Below are 15,909 nucleotides of genomic sequence, written 5' to 3'. Positions count from 1 at the left end.
TAGCATTTTTGTGTAGCCAGTATTGAAAAAGTAAAATTAAAATTTTAATATTTATTAAAACGGAATGAGAAAAAAAGACATTTCTTATAGCTCATCTATTTTTTAATAATTGTTTTAACCACTCTCTATTTAGCTGAAATGATTGACAAGCTGACACTGACATTCAACCGTACTCGTCAAGCTGTTATCACCAAGGAGCTCATTGAGATCATTTCCGGGGCTGCTGCTTTGTAAGTATTTTAAACTTGAATGTATGTGTTCTCCCTACTGCACTTACAAAACTTCCACATTTTTTACTTTTAGCTAATCATTTATTTTTAGTGTTTGTTGAAGTATGGTCGTGGAAAATGTGTGATTTATATATAATTTTCCATTTTTGTTTAATTTTAATGAGTTATATGTCATTTGTGTTTATCATCATATGTAACTAGTCTTTTCTACATTTCCAAACCTACTGGTGTGGAAATTATTGCTTTGGAAATGGTTATTACATATGTCAGGTCACTTTGCATTGTAAAGATAGAATATCCTCATAAGTCCTTAATTCCATCAAGTGTCTGTTATATAATTTTTTTGTGTGTCATCAGAATCTTCTTTTTAATAATGTTCAAAAAAACTTGCAGACTATGTGCATATTTTTTTTTGCACTGCTCCTTTCAGCTTTTGGGATATAGGTTTTATTCCAAGCCCATCAGTGTCTCTGTGTAGTATGAATATTACCCTTTGCTTGCATAGGTTTTCACAAGAGGCTCTAGTTTCTACCATGTTCAAAAAGGTATATATTTGATAAACTGTCATAGCAAAATTGGGAAGGTGTGTGTTTAGGGGCGTGCTTGAATACATCTTACTATATATTGGTATTGTATTCAGAGTTAATTTCTTTCTCTCTGTCAGTGCAGACAGGATAGACTTTTACTTGTCACGAATTCTGAATGGAATAAAATATTTACAAAAATGGATAAGTATATTTTCTTGGAGTTATTTAGTAGTTGTACCATTTCTAATTAATGTGTGCTTATATCATAGCCTCATACTATATTCATTGTACTGGTAAATGTACAAGTTTTGTTGCACTCATTCACTGAGGGTCTTTTTTTTTTTTTTTTTCCTTTGCAGATAATGTGGATGAGGGCCATTTTCTCCTTATTGACTGTTGTTTGTCATTACTGATCTTCAAAGAAGTACTTAGAAAATACTTCAGCTGGTATAAACTACATCAAAATAAATCTCCTACAAAGAAGGGTGAATCTTTTGTCTTTTTTGTTAATGTTCTGCAAGAAATTAGGGCTAGAATTTAAAAGTTTTTGAAGGATGAAAAATGTATTAGTATTACTCTGTTCTGCATGAGACATGTACCAAGAGAAAAAGAATTTTTAATTTGTAGTTGGCGTCACAAAAGTTGCTGTGAACTGTAAAATTAACAAAACAGCCCTTAAATTAACAGAGGACCCATTTCTTAAATTGGATCAGTTTCTTTAAAATTGAATCTATAAAGTCATAAACAATTACATGTTGTGTGTTTTGAATCACTGATGGAATTAGTGATATAGGACCAGAGTTAATACAGAGGAATTACATTTACCTTTGAAGTTTATAGTTGTAATTTTCATACAGTAACAAATACATTACCCAGGTTTTTTTTTTTTTTTTAAGACTTAGTTATGGCTTTGACTGAAAAGAATCCAAATATTTTGCTGAACAAATTTGCTAGATCTATTTAAGGGTTTTATATAGTGTTTTTTTTTTTTTTTTTAATGGGAATCTTAAGCAAATACCTGCATTTAGTAAAAAATGTAAATCCTTTTTTTCTTTTCTTTTGGTTATACACTGACAATTCTAACATATGACAAGAGAGACTTCATTTTCATTTTATAATTTTTAAATTTAATTTCCTTTTTTCAGAAAACACCTCTCATAGTAAGGTACCACTGTTTAAATATTAAGTGTGCATCAGAATTTAGGATCAATTGTAGCTTGTTTAGTTTTGGAGGGATACAAGACAAATGTGTTCCAGTAATCTAACCCTGAGGGGACAAGTGCTGATTCAGAGTCTGAACTATAAAGTAGGTCAGCAAAGGAATAAATTCTTTAGATTATATGGATGTGATACATGGGATATAAGATTCACTTGAAGAGTGTACTGAATAGAAATGCCATATGTTGAGGCTTCCAAAATTATTGAAAGGGGAGAGTGTGAACCTATAAGTAAAATTTCAGACTTGCCACTACTAAGATTCAGAAGGTTAACTCACCCATTTTTCAAAACCATGGAGACAACTAGTAAGTGAGAAAGGAGGGCAAACTTCAGATGGTTTGGTAAAAAGATAAAAGTGAATATTTTCACCATGAAATTAAACAAAAAAGCCATGGTGACGCATATTTGAACTAAGAGAGAGAAAATAAGCAAGTAAAGCTATTCTAGTCCTGATATATAATGCACATCATGTGTAACAAGTGAATGGTAAGGACTGCAGTTTTTTAGTTTAATAAACTAAAATCTATTAGTGAAGTTATGACTGAAACCTTGAATTAGCAATGCCAGACTGCCAAAAGATTAAAAACATTCCATTGTGTGACAGATGGTGTCAAAAGCTGAACTGTGGTCAAAAAGAATAAAAATAGTAGTCTAGAGTAGGGATTCCCAACATTTTTCAACCTTAGGCTAAGGACCCCTACTATCCAAAAAATGATCTATCCCACATGTCTATAATAAACTTCTATGCAGACCTACTACCTACTACTTTGGCTATGCTCTCCTTCTCAGGGGTGGGGTTTGATTTGCTTTTCAATCCTATTTTTTGTAAAAATTGATCTATTTGTACGGAATGATTACAATAAAATTAATAAAAAATAAATAAAAAAATAAATGCAGATTGTCCAGCTCTGGGAAGTAGTTACTGAAGTATTCCTTCAGGTGTGTCAGATATGACAATATTATAGGCAGGACTATGTCTGCAGGCGTACTGGACGATCCAAACTCCTGGTGAAGGAGTGGTAACATTACAGTGTTTCCTTCATTAAGCTTTTCCCCCCCAAAGTCAGATTTTTTGTATAAATGTACGAACTTTATCTTACATATTAAGTATGCTGTGATCATTGCCCTGCATGCTCTGATTCAAGCTATTTAAAAGTTGAAATGTGTGTTGTTGAAACTGCCCCACGAGACAGCCACCGGACTTCAGAATGCAGTAGAAGGCTTTCAAAACTGGGACCCTTGTCACAGCATAGTTTTTGCAAACCGCCTATGTTTAAGGAGATGTGCTTTGATACCATTTGCAACTTTAACAACATCTTCATCCACAATTTTTTTTAGTGAGAAGTGCTTCTCTGTGAAGCATGCAATGAAGCATTGGCCTTTATTTACGTGATGACTGCACTATGCTTGCCTGTCATGGCAGCGGTGCCATCTGTACAGACACCTGTGCAATAAGACCAGTCTATTAATTTGCCTGCATGAACGTGTCCAAGATTTGAAAAATGTCCTGACCTGTTGTCTTTCCCCTGAATTTCTTTGCAGAATAGAAGTACCCCAACAAATATTCCATCTCTAATAAATCAGACAATAAGCTGTGCTGCTTTAGCTACAGTACGTCTGTGCTTTCATCCAACTGCAACGCAAACCAAGGGTCATTCTTTACCTGTTCCAGTCTGTTCTGGTCCGTTGCATCCTCAGCCACATCAAATATCCATCTACACACACTCTTGTCTGACAAAGGGGCAGCAATTCTGAGCTATGTCTGGGATCACCGGTAATATCAGATCTTCTCCAACTGTGTGAGCTTTCTTCACACAGGCGATGTGATACGGTGCCAGAAAAGACACCTTAGGTGCCCTGTCTGAAACCGTTGCTTGCTGTTTAAAAGTACTTGCTTGTTTCATAAGCAGTGCTGCTTTCCTTTGGAAAATGTCAACACGTTTCCCAACATCAGCTGGATGCTTTTTATCTAGCTGTCTTTTCAATTTCGACATCTTTAGACATTTCGTTTTACAGAATTTCCTGACAAAGAACGCATTTGGGGTAATTAAGTCCATCTTTTTTTCTTAGCCAGCACAAATCCAAACTCTTAATGTGTGAAGCTTCATACTTTCTGTATTTAATTTTGCTTTAGAATATGACTCACTGGGTAAATTTAAAGCAGAACTGCAAAATGGGTTTTCTTCAGAATGTTTTCTTTCACAGTCTGTCATTACATATGCTTTAGCATTCGACACACTATGCTGTGAACTGCTTTAACTCCACAATGCAATATGTGTATGTCTATGGTAGAAAAACGTGTTTATTAACTGATGATTTTTTTGTAGGATTTTCCTGATTAACACTAATAATTATGGAGCAATAAATGTATAGGACAGAATATAGGACAGAGGTGGCAGGACTCTTGGCCTGGTGTCAGGAAAACAACCTCTCCCTGAATACAGATAAAACCAAGGAGATGAATATCGACCCAAGGAAGAGGAAGCTGCAGCACACTCCCATTTACATCGGTGAAGCTGAGGTGGAGAGAGTAAAATCTTCAAATTCCTTGGAACCCACATCAGCAAGGACCTGACTTGGTTTTACAATACACAACACCTCATTAACCAAGCACACAAAAGACTGTTCTTACTGAGGAAGTTGAAGAAATTTGGCATGCCAACCAAAATTCTCACCAATTTCTACAGGGGTACAATAGAGAGTGTTATCACCTGCTCTATTTTTGTATGGCATTGTAACTGCTACTTGCAGGAAAAGAAGGCACTCCAACGTGTAATTAAAACTGCACAGCACATCTCTGGAGCAACCTTCTCCTCCCTCCAGGACATCTACACTAGTAAGGTCATCAGGAGGGCGTGCAACATAATTAAAGACAATACTAATCCTCAACACACGTTTTTCACGTTGCTTCCCTCAGGGAGGTGCTACAGGAGTGTGAAATCACGCACCACAAGACTGACACAGTTTTTTTCCATAAGCAATCAGACTCCTCAACAATGCTAAAAGTTACAACACAACCTGTAAACTAAACTTGCTCTAATCCACTGTGCCAGCTGTCGGTGTCAGCAGAGGCAAAGGAGTCACAGCTCCAAATGGAAAGAGCTCAACGATTTGTAATACAAAACCGAGCCCGTAGTTCCCAGAGTCAGTGCGTGGCGCCCAAACACCACGACCTGTAAACTACACGCTCTAATCCACTGTGCCAGCAGTCAGTGTGTGTAAGTTGGAGTATGCTTCCTAACAGTAAACGACTTCTACCTAACGACACAGCCACAGAACAACAAAGACGAGACTGCATGGATAAAAACAATACATGGAGGCTCCTACGACGCGCTTCAGACACACCAGAAGCAAAGACGTCACGGCTCCACAATGAAAGAGCTCAACTAACAGAAATACCAAACGAGCCCGTATGGATAAACACAATGAACGAACGCGCCCACAACGCGCTTCTGACACAGCAGAGGCAAAGGAGTCACGGCTCCAACTGGAAGGAGCTCAACGATTAGTAATACAAATACGAGCCCATATGGATAAAAACAATGAACGAAGGCGCCCACACAAAGAAACCGCTTTAGTACAAATATGTTTATTTAATTAAATGAAAACTTTACCATGGCTACGACCTGTGAACTAAACCTGAGGTAAAGTGTGCACGCCAGGCTGTACAGCCGCCTGAACGCGACCGCCCACACCACTGCACCGGATCTGCCGCCATGGTCACTTCAGCATGCGAATCCGCCACCGTCAGCAAACGACTTCTCGCTGACGACACAGCCATAGAAAAACAAAAAAGAGACTGCGTGGATAAAAACAATAAACGAAAGTGTTGTACAGCTCCAAAAACAAACCGCTTTAGTACAAATGTTTATTTAATTAAATGAACTTTCCCAGGACGCACCCACCCTCCTTGATATTTCATCCCTCCAAGTATCGGAGGGAACAGAAAGCGATTGCCATTCTTGGATTTGCGATTCTTTCGAGAATCGCGGGCTTGCTGGTAGCCTCATAAATGGTACTGACTGCTGCGGTATGTCATCAGGCACTGAGCACCTTATTTTGTAATCTTGTAATTGCTATTTGTTTTTATACTTTTGTCTTTCTCTCTTTGTACAGTGGGGCAAAAAAGTATTTAGTCAGCCACCAATTGTGCAAGTTCTCCCACTTAAAAAGATGAGAGAGGCCTGTCATTTTCATCATAGGTATACCTCAACTACGAGAGACAAAATGAGAAAAAAAATCCAGAAAATCACATTGTCTGATTTTTGAAGAATTTATTTGCAAATTATGGGGAAAAAAGTATTTGGTCAATAACAAAAGTTCATCTCAATACTTTGTTACATACCCTTTGTTGGCAATGACAGAGGTCAAACGTTTTCTGTAAGTCTTCACAAGGTTTTCACACACTGTTGCTGGTATTTTGGCCCATTCCTCCATGCAGATCTCCTCTAGAGCAGTGATGTTTTGGGGCTGTCGCTGGGCAACATGGACTTTCAACTCCCTCCAAAGATTTTCTACGGGGTTGAGATCTGGAGACTGGCTAGGCCACTCCAGGACCTTGAAATGCTTCTTACGAAGCCACTCCTTCGTTACCCGGGCGGTGTGTTTGGGATCATTGTCATGCTGAAAGACCCAGCCACGTTTCATCTTCAATGCCCTTGCTGATGGAATACATGGCCCCATTCATTCTTTTCTTTACACGGATCAGTCGTCCTGGTCCCTTTGCAGAAAAACAGCCCCAAAGCATGATGTTTCCACCCCCATGCTTTACAGTAGGTATGGTGTTCTTTGGATGCAACTCAGCATCTTTCTCCTCCAAACACGATGAGTAGAGTTTTTACCAAAAAGTTCTATTATCTATCTATCTATTTTGGTTTCATCTGCCCATATGACATTCTCCCAATCCTCTTCTGGATCATTCAAATGCTCTCTAGCAAACTTCAGACGGGCCTGCACATGTACTGGCTTAAGAAGGGGGACACGTCTGGCACTGCAGGATTTGAGCCCCTGGCGGTGTAGTGTGTTATTGATGGTAGCCTTTGTTACTTTGGTCCCAGCTCTCTGCAGGTCATTCACTAGGTCCCCCCCCGTGTGGTTCTGGGATTTTTGCTCACCGTTCTTGTGATCCTTTTGAACCCACGGGGTCAGATCTTGCGTGGAGCCCCAGATCGAGGGAGATTATCAGTGGTCTTGCATGTCTTCCATTTTCTAATAATTGCTCCCACAGTTGATTTCTTCACACCAAGGTGCTTACCTGTTGCAGATTCAGTCTTCCCAGCCTGGTGCAGGTCTACAATTTTGTTTCTGGTGTCCTTTGACAGCTCTTTGGTCTTGGCCATAGTGAAGTTTGGAGTGTGACTGTTTGAGGTTGTGGATAGGTGTCTTTTATATTGATAACGAGTTCAAACGTGCCATTAATACAGGTAACGAGTGGAGGACAGAGGAGCCTCTTACAGAAGAAGTTACAGGACTGTGAGAGTCGGAAATCTTGCTTGTTTGTAGGTGACCAAATACTTATTTTCCACCATAATTTGCAAATAAATTCTTTAAAATCAGACAATTTGATTTTCTGGATATTTTTTCTCATTTTGTCTCTCATAATTGAGGTATACCTATGATGAAAATTACAGGCCTCTCTCATCTTTTTAAGTGGGAGAACTTGCACAATTGGTGGCTGACTAAATACTTTTTTGCCCCATTGTATATGAAGGTGAGCAGGCAAAGCAAGAATTTTATTACATGGTTTTAGCATGTGTTTTTACTGTGTATATGACAATAAACTTCTTGTATCTGGTAGCTGCTGTACCTTCTTAACATTTATAAAGGAGGTCCCCATATGCTTGTGCATAAACAGTCAGGCCAGTTCTTTAGGAGAGGTGTTCCATGTGATGGCCAAATTCTTTGTAGCTCTGTCATATACCACAGTGCTCTATTATAAAATGAAAGTTTACATATCAACATCATTAACAAGCATCTATTTCAGTACTATAAGAATGAAGGTCAATATCAGTATTCATACTGACAATAGAGAAAGCAGATGGTCATTTTTATTATATTACAAAAGGAAATACAGTAATCCCTCCTCCATCGCGGGGGTTGCGTTCCAGAGCCACCCGCGAAATAAGAAAATCCGCGAAGTAGAAACCATATGTTTATATGGTTATTTTTATATTGTCATGCTTGGGTCACAGATTTGCGCAGAAACACAGGAGGTTGTAGAGAGACAGGAACGTTATTCAAACACTACAAACAAACATTTGTCTCTTTTTCAAAAGTTTAAACTGTGCTCCATGACAAGACAGAGATGACAATTCTGTCTCACAATTAAAAGAATGCATACATATCTTCCTCTTCAAAGGAGTGCGTGTCAGGAGCACAGAATGTCACATAGATAGAGAAAACAATCTCTAGCAAACAAATCAATGGTGCTGTTTGGCTTTTAAGTATGTGAAGCACCACGGCACAAAGCTGAAGGCGGCGGCAGCTCACACCCCCTCCGTCAGGAGCAGGGAGAGAGAGAGAGAGTTTGTTTTTCAGTCAAAAATCAATACGTGCCCTTCGAGCTTTTAAGTATGCGAAGCACTGTGCAGCATGTCGTTTCAGGAAGCAGCTGCACAAAAGATAGCAACGTGAAGATAATCTTTCAGCATTTTTAGACGAGCGTCCGTATCGTCTAGGTGTGCGAACAGCCCCCCTGCTCAATCCCCATACGTCAGGATCACAGATAGTCTAGCTTCTCAGCCATCTGCCAATAGCGTCCCTTGTATGAAATCAACTGGGCAAACCAACTGAGGAAGCATGTACCAGAAATTAAAAGACCCATTGTCCGCAGAAATCTGCGAACCAGCAAAAAATCCGCGATATATATTTAAATATGCTTACATATAAAATCCGCCATGGAGTGAAGCCGTGAAAGGCGAAGCGCGATATAGCGAGGGATCACTGTAACAGCTGTGTTTCATTTATGTTAATTGAACTAAATGTTAAAACTAATAACTCTATGATCAGAGATGGAAAACCAGGACCAGACCTAAATGAGGAATGAAAGGTAATGTGCTGAATAACACCACTGCATCGCCAATAAAAATGAACAGTCTAAAGAAAGTCTGGAGAGACAATATTAAAACAACCAACTAGCAATCTACTGTATTGATGGAGAGTGCAGAAACAGAAGAAAGAAAGCTTCTCAGGGTGGGTGTAATACACTATATAACAGCAATGACAGTTCAAGAACTTAATAAATAAAAAAGAAGCTGAAACAAAAAGGTATGATGAATAACTGATTCTGCAAATTAAAGTAGCCCACATCCTAATTCACACGTTCTGGAGAAACCAGTAAATTAAGAACATGTTTTAACAATTCACATGATAATATTCATTCAGTTTCAGTCAAAAATAATATTACTGCCAGTAGTGTGATGTACTGTCTCTTGCCATCTGGAGCCACAAGGAATATAGTGTGAGCAGAAAAGAATACCCAGTAGATGGGTCTAAGCAAAAATACAGTAGCTGAACTAACCAGTGGCACTCATTGAGCAGGAAGAGTACACAAGGGGAATAATATATAAACCCTTTTACCTGTAGAACAATGAACTAGTCCAAGAAAAAGCTGCTGTTCAGTAAGCTGAAGCAAGTCATCTGATCATAGTTGTCACAAAGCCCCTGTATGTCCATAGCAGCAGTATTTCAGCATGTCTTACACTTTTGGGCAAACAAGGAGGAATGCAGAAATATGAAGAATGAAGGTGCATCCAAACCAGTTCAACTAAGCAGGTACAAACACAATGTCCACATAAATGATAAATCTTTTTCTTCTTTCAGCTGCTCCCGTTAGGGGTTGCCACAGCAGATCATCTTTCATATCTTTCTGTCCTCTGCATCTTCAATAAACGTTAAATAATTTATTACAGAAAGGTTTGCACTCCACTTCTTCACAGCTGAGTTTTATGGGCATTTGTCACTCAATGTTTGCATCACACATTAATGAATTTCCTTTGGAGTTTTCTTTAGCAGCTTCAGGAGATTCATGATGGCTCAGAGTTATGTGAACATTCCACATTTTTCATCAGCATGGTTCACCTAATGATCTGGAATAATGTCAAAAGACAGCATTATGATTCTACAAATTTGCATTTTACAAAATAAAATAACACTCTTTTCAGCTATATCTGCAAAATAATGCTCAGAGTTTAGGAAGTTGGTCGGGCTTAGAACTTTTCAGCACTCCCTCGTAATTCCCCAACTTCCCATCCCAAACTAAACTCAAATGAATACCAGACCAGAAGGTGTTTTATAGCTACTTACATTATCTATATGACCTTTAAAGCCTCATGATATTTAGCAAGGTCACGTCAGGTTGGGGAGCATGCACTGTTACAGTGCGCTGCTACACACACACCACAGCATGAAATGGCTCAGGATCCTGGTTGGCAACCCCTTACGCAAACATTTGGTCCACTCCCACCCCAGAAATGACCATTTATTTGCTGCAGCCAGGTGTTACGTGGGCGTCCCCTTGGCCTGGTCCAATCGCTCGGTTCCTCAACAATGTGGATCCTGTGAGCCGGATCACCCTCAGGGAATTGTGCTACATGGCTGTAAGTGCCGTAACTGATGCTCCCTCACAATGCAGGTAATGTGGCAGGTATTTGGGACTCCATGAGCAACCACTCGTTCGACACAATGTCAAACCAGTGGTAGCCAAGGATTCTCTGAAGAGACACAGTACTAAAGGAGTCCCGTCCTCAACTTAGGTCACTGGATAGTGTCCATGTTTTGTAACTATATAGCAAAACAGGAAGCACTAGGACTCTAAAGACTTTGAGCTTCATCTGGAGCACTACACACCCCTTTCCAAAGAGCCACCAGAAACATGAATATTGCTGCCAAGGTAAGTAAACCTCTCGACAAGGTCGACACCCTCTCCGCAGATAGACACACTGCTGATTGCTATGCCCAAGATGCCATTAAAGGCCTGGATCTGGGTTTTTATCCAGGATGCTCACAAGTAAAGATATTCAGACTCCTTGCTCAGTCTCTCAAGAGCCCCGATCACAGCCTCCATTGATTCTGCAAAAATCACAGCATCATCACCAATGTCAAGATCAGTGAATCTTTCTTCAACAACAGATATTCCACAGCCGTTGGACCCCATGACTCTGCCCACCACCCAGTCCATGCAAGCACTGAACAGAGTAAGAGCAAGAAAACACCCCTGACAAACCCCAAAAACAACTGGGAAAAATGCAGAGGTTCTGACTCCGCACAGCACTCACAGTACCAGTTTACAAACTGGCTATGATAACCAACAACTTTGGGGGAATCCCATGAAGGTCAGGATGTTGCACAGGGCAGCTTGATCAATGGAGTAGAATGCTTTACAAAAATTGTCAAAAGCTGCAAAGTAATTCTGCTGATTTTTGCTTTTGCGGTCCATGAGAATTCTCAGTGCCAGGATGAGGTTTTAAGTAGACTTCTTAGGGCTGGTTTATACTTCACGCTCAGAATGCGTACTAGCACGCATCATGGCTGCCACGCATTCCCAGCATTCATTTGATGCGTCCTCTGAGCACGTCTTCAGAAATTAACACGACGCGTGCACGATAGGCAGTACCAGCAAAAAGTCGGGGGGCGTAATGTGACGTCAGAGTCTCTGTTTACCATCTACATGTGACAGAAAGCCACTTTGAGGATCCTCTGGGATCGATGTGCATGCTTTGATGTTTAATGTATGGTTCGATGTGGTGAAGTAAAATGGCGACATACAAATGCATTCGTGGTGCTTTTATATTGAAGCGTCACATATTCCCCAACGTAATGACACGATACATTTTAAAAGTCGCACATACCATTTTCTGTGCCGTCTTTTTTTTTTTTGCATCTTCACAACAGCATCAGAATGTATCGCAGCATATTTGAGCCATAGAGAAAAAATTAAGGACATGGTGAAAAGGTCCATTTTGTGATTAAAGTGAAAACTTCGGCATTAATCTTGAAATGTCCACTTTAACCTCGTAGTTTACTTTATCATTAAAGTAAATATCTTAAAACCGACCCAGTTGTTAATCGCTACGTGCCTCTGGGGCTTCCTCCTGACCTGATAGCAGCGGCAAGCAATAGATCACCATACAGAACACATTAAATTTATGATGTTCCAACTCTGTGCACATTTAGAATCCTTAGATTTATACTTGATATCACTTTTATGATGAAATGCATTAAAGTATGTATGTTACATTTTACAGATAAATTGTTAACTTCGTTTAAATAATGAATACTGTTAATAATTCCACGTATGGGGGGGCGGCATAGTGGCAGAGTGTCAGTGCTGCTGTCTCGCAGGGAGTCACATCACTGATGTTCCCTGCCTGGAGTTTGTTTTCCTGGTGGGTTTCAACAGTGTGCTCCAGTTTCCTTCCAAAGATATGCTAGTGCTAGTGACGCTAGTGTATGTGAGTGCTTGTATTCACCTTGCGATGAGCTGATGCCCCGTCCAGGGATTATTTCTGCCTCATGCCCAATGCTAGCTGGAATGGGTGCATCCATGGATTAATGGATTTAATCCTTAAACATCCATACTTTTCAGAGATATTGTAGCAAGGTGTCGTCGGAATTTAATGGGTGTTTCAGGCAACTCACAATATAGCGATGCCAAACCTGTTCTCACCGTGATGATATCTCACACTGCCACCTGGTGGAATCTTCCAGATACACATAAAGTATGCGCGCAAATACAAACAGTATTACGCTTGTGTAGCGTTTGCAGGAGTACGTGTCGCGTGAAGTATAAACCCGTAAAACCAGACTGCTCCTGGTGATGGTAGGTGAGCAAGTGATCATGGATCCTATTAAGGATGACCCTAGCGTGGACCTTACCCAGCACCGAGAGCAGTGTTATCCCCCTGTAGTTGCCACAATACTGGCAATCACCCTTCCCTTTCCAGATAGGGATGACAAGTTCCATTTTCCAGTCAGTTGGAAAGACGCCTGTCTCCATGGAAGCAAAGATTTCTTGCAATGCAAGGAGGACAGCCTTACCACCAGCCTGGAAAAGTTCACCCCGGATACCACAGATCCCTGCAGCCTTCCCTGCCCTCAGCTGGTTCACCACCTGTGCAATCACAGTGAGATTGGGTGATTTAAAGCTAATTGGAGGATCAGCCTCAAAAAACATGGACCTAGCCAAAGGATCAGCTTTAAAAAGTTGCTCAAAGTAGCCCGCCCAGCAGATCACAAGTGCAACATCATCCATAATGACCGTTCCATCACCTGCCCTGACTGCGACTCTCTGAGGAACAGATTTGGACTGCACTGCGACTCCTCTCAATGATATCCAGGGTGCCTTGCGAGATGAAATATCTCCTTCCTGGAACACCAATTACACCAACACCACCCTCAGCAACTTTCATGTCTTTGTCACAGAAGGTCTCCCATATTAAATTAGGATCCGCAGTCGCACCCAAGTATGTAAATTCCTCACACGGACTGCATGCAAACTTATTACAAACTGCCTGACCTTGGAGTCTAGCCAGGTCCAGCCTCATTCTCCTAGTAGGTGGTAGCATACTGGACCTAAGCTGGACCTTCAGAGTAGCAATAACAAGTATGTGGTCAGAATTCACAAACTGGGCACTTCTGCAGACCCTTAAATTTTGTAAGAGCCTTCAGCATCTGCCCATGAGGATATGATCAATCTCCTTCACTGCACCACCAGTATTGGGATACTAAGTCCAACAATGCGGCTCAGGGCGCTGGAACCAGGATCCAGCAATCCGCAACTCCTGACCTTTGGCAAAGTCAAGGAACATGGAGCCACTTTCACCACAGTCACCAGACCCATGAGGACCGACACAATCCTCAAAGCCAGCCCTGTCAGTGCCAGTATTTACACTGTAATCACCCATGACCACTGGAGTATCACCTCGTGGACACCCATCAACCATCAAGCGAAGGTGCGAATAAAATGTCTCCCTCAACGAGACAGTACTCACCACTGTCAGAGCATACACTGAGACAACAGACAAGGCACACAGAGAGTACCTTAACATGAGTCCCATAACACGCTTGTTGAAAGAAGTGACATCGGACACCATTAGAAGGAGTCGATCTGCCACAGCAACAGCTACTCCCCAAGCAGGTCAGCCATAAGAGCAACCAGACCAATAAAAGCTGTACCCACCTACAGAGATATGGCCAGTTCTCCGATAGCATAGGAAGATGATCATCATGCCGGAGAGAGAAGACATTCCACGTGCCTACACGGATGGGCCTTCTCAAACTGGGACCCAAGTGCTGCCATTGAGGAAGGCAACGTCTCAGCACAACAGTTGCAGATCCCAGCAAGCCTGAACCCATTGGCTCTCCAGTGGTTTTGACTCTTCCAGGGACAAGGCTCCCAGCGGTTTTCCCCCATTCTCTTCATAACGCGAGCAGCCTTCCTATGAGCGGCTGCAGCTGTGCTACCCTAGTGGAGGGCAGAAAGAAGTCCTGTATGCCGTTTCAAAGCTGCGTGATGTTTTTTTGTTACGGTGGCTGGTATGCCAATTCTGCTACCAATCCCCAAGTTTTTCCCTGGAAGTTTGAGGACCATTGGCAGGGCAGATGCAGTTTAACGCCATTCCCTGGACGGGTATTTATCAACATACTATAAACTGCTGTATATTAGTCTACCTAGCCATCTGTTACTCAATGGCACAAACAATAAAACGTCCAAAAAAACGCATCTTTGTTGAAGAGTACAAAATGCGTGCAGTGCGGACCACTTCCTGACAACGTTAAGTCAAAATTTAAAAAGATGTGTGCTGCAATCTGGACAACAGGTCGCAATTCAAAATAACTGCAGCTCAATAGTAAGTTCTCGTTCACAATTTTTGCAAGATGTAGCTATTTAAAACCTAAAATTACATTTGGCCTAATATTTGATTTCCGTGTTATGTTCAGAAACATACTCGCATCTAGTTATCAAATTTACGCGACAGGAGTTTTCTTGAGACTTTGTAGTCGATAGCTGCACTCTCGATTCCTGCGCCTGCGCAAAGTTTAGCTCGACTATCTTGGAAATTGTTTGGTTCTGCCTCGTTGCTGGGGGAGGGAAAAAAAGAAAAAAATCAAGATGGCGGCTTTAGCATTTGCGCCAACCTGCAGTTTCTTGTAAATGTCAAATGTAACCTCAAGACCCGCATTTTCTCCAGAATCCATGTGGATTATATGCACAATGAAGCAGAAGGAAGCCATCTGAACCCGGAACTGACTGGTTAAAGCCTCCCTCCCTCCTCTGACTGAGTGAGCGGGATGTGTGAGAGCTACACCAGGTCGCTGCTGCGGGTGTCGGTGGCGCAGATATGCCAGGCACTCGGCTGGGACTCTGTGCAGCTGACTGCCTGCGATCTGCTGACCGATGTCCTTCATAGGTATATTCAGCAGCTGGCCAGGGGTTGCCATCGCTACTCGGAGCTTTGTAAGTACCTACTGTTTCTGTCTACTTGTTGGTCGCCTGTGCAAAGCAATGAAAGCTTCATATAGTGGCGGGAGGATGCTGTTTTCACTAGGACTTGGTAAAATGGGCCTAGGCTGCTGTTTATCCTTATAAATACTTTTTATGTTAAGTTGTCAGAAGAAATCGGATCATGAAATGTGAGTCTTTTGGCTACGTTTCATACCGGGACAAAGTAGACACATGGCCAGGTCGAATCTGTTCTCCTTTCTTCCGGCAGTTCTTTTGTAATTGCATGTACAGTGTCAAAGTTTTATTTCCCCCTCACTAAGTGAAAAATAATGTAGGCATTTGCTGATAGTGACAATTATTTCTTGTATTTCAAGCTGTTTTGTTTTCTGTGCAATCTTCAGATCTATAACTGTCAACAGTACCCACGTGTAACATTTTATTGAATCAGCATCACAGTAAATATCAGTTTAAGTTTTGTATTTCAAACAAA

At 41.1% G+C, this 15,909-nt stretch overlaps 2 protein-coding genes across 3 annotated transcripts in view; both read left to right on the top strand.

Moving 5' to 3' along the window:
* Window positions 1–1,240, top strand: part of atp5f1c (ATP synthase F1 subunit gamma) — a 33,307-nt gene extending 32,067 nt beyond the window's left edge. The window contains exons 8-9 of one of the 2 annotated variants that reach the window (XM_028813979.2): window positions 134–230; window positions 1,117–1,240. In XM_028813979.2, coding sequence (XP_028669812.1) covers window positions 134–230; window positions 1,117–1,120 — 101 coding nt within the window. In that variant the 3' untranslated portion in view covers window positions 1,121–1,240. Of the gene's footprint in view, window positions 1–133; window positions 235–1,116 lie in introns of those variants that run through there. The other variant, XM_028813986.2, reaches the window with a different exon arrangement.
* Window positions 1,241–15,050: 13,810 nt separating this feature from the next.
* taf3 (TAF3 RNA polymerase II, TATA box binding protein (TBP)-associated facto) overlaps window positions 15,051–15,909 on the top strand; it is a 209,046-nt gene continuing 208,187 nt past the window's right edge. The window contains exon 1 of the mRNA XM_051934750.1: window positions 15,051–15,431. Within this exon, the coding sequence (XP_051790710.1) occupies window positions 15,266–15,431 (166 nt within the window). The 5' untranslated portion in view covers window positions 15,051–15,265. The remainder of the gene's footprint in view (window positions 15,432–15,909) is intronic.

Source organism: Erpetoichthys calabaricus, chromosome 1 (assembly GCF_900747795.2).
Source record: "Erpetoichthys calabaricus chromosome 1, fErpCal1.3, whole genome shotgun sequence".
Taxonomy (NCBI): Eukaryota; Metazoa; Chordata; class Cladistia; order Polypteriformes; family Polypteridae; genus Erpetoichthys; species Erpetoichthys calabaricus.
The sequence above is the reverse complement of the archived record's forward strand: the minus strand, read 5'-3'. Positions and strand labels throughout refer to the sequence as shown.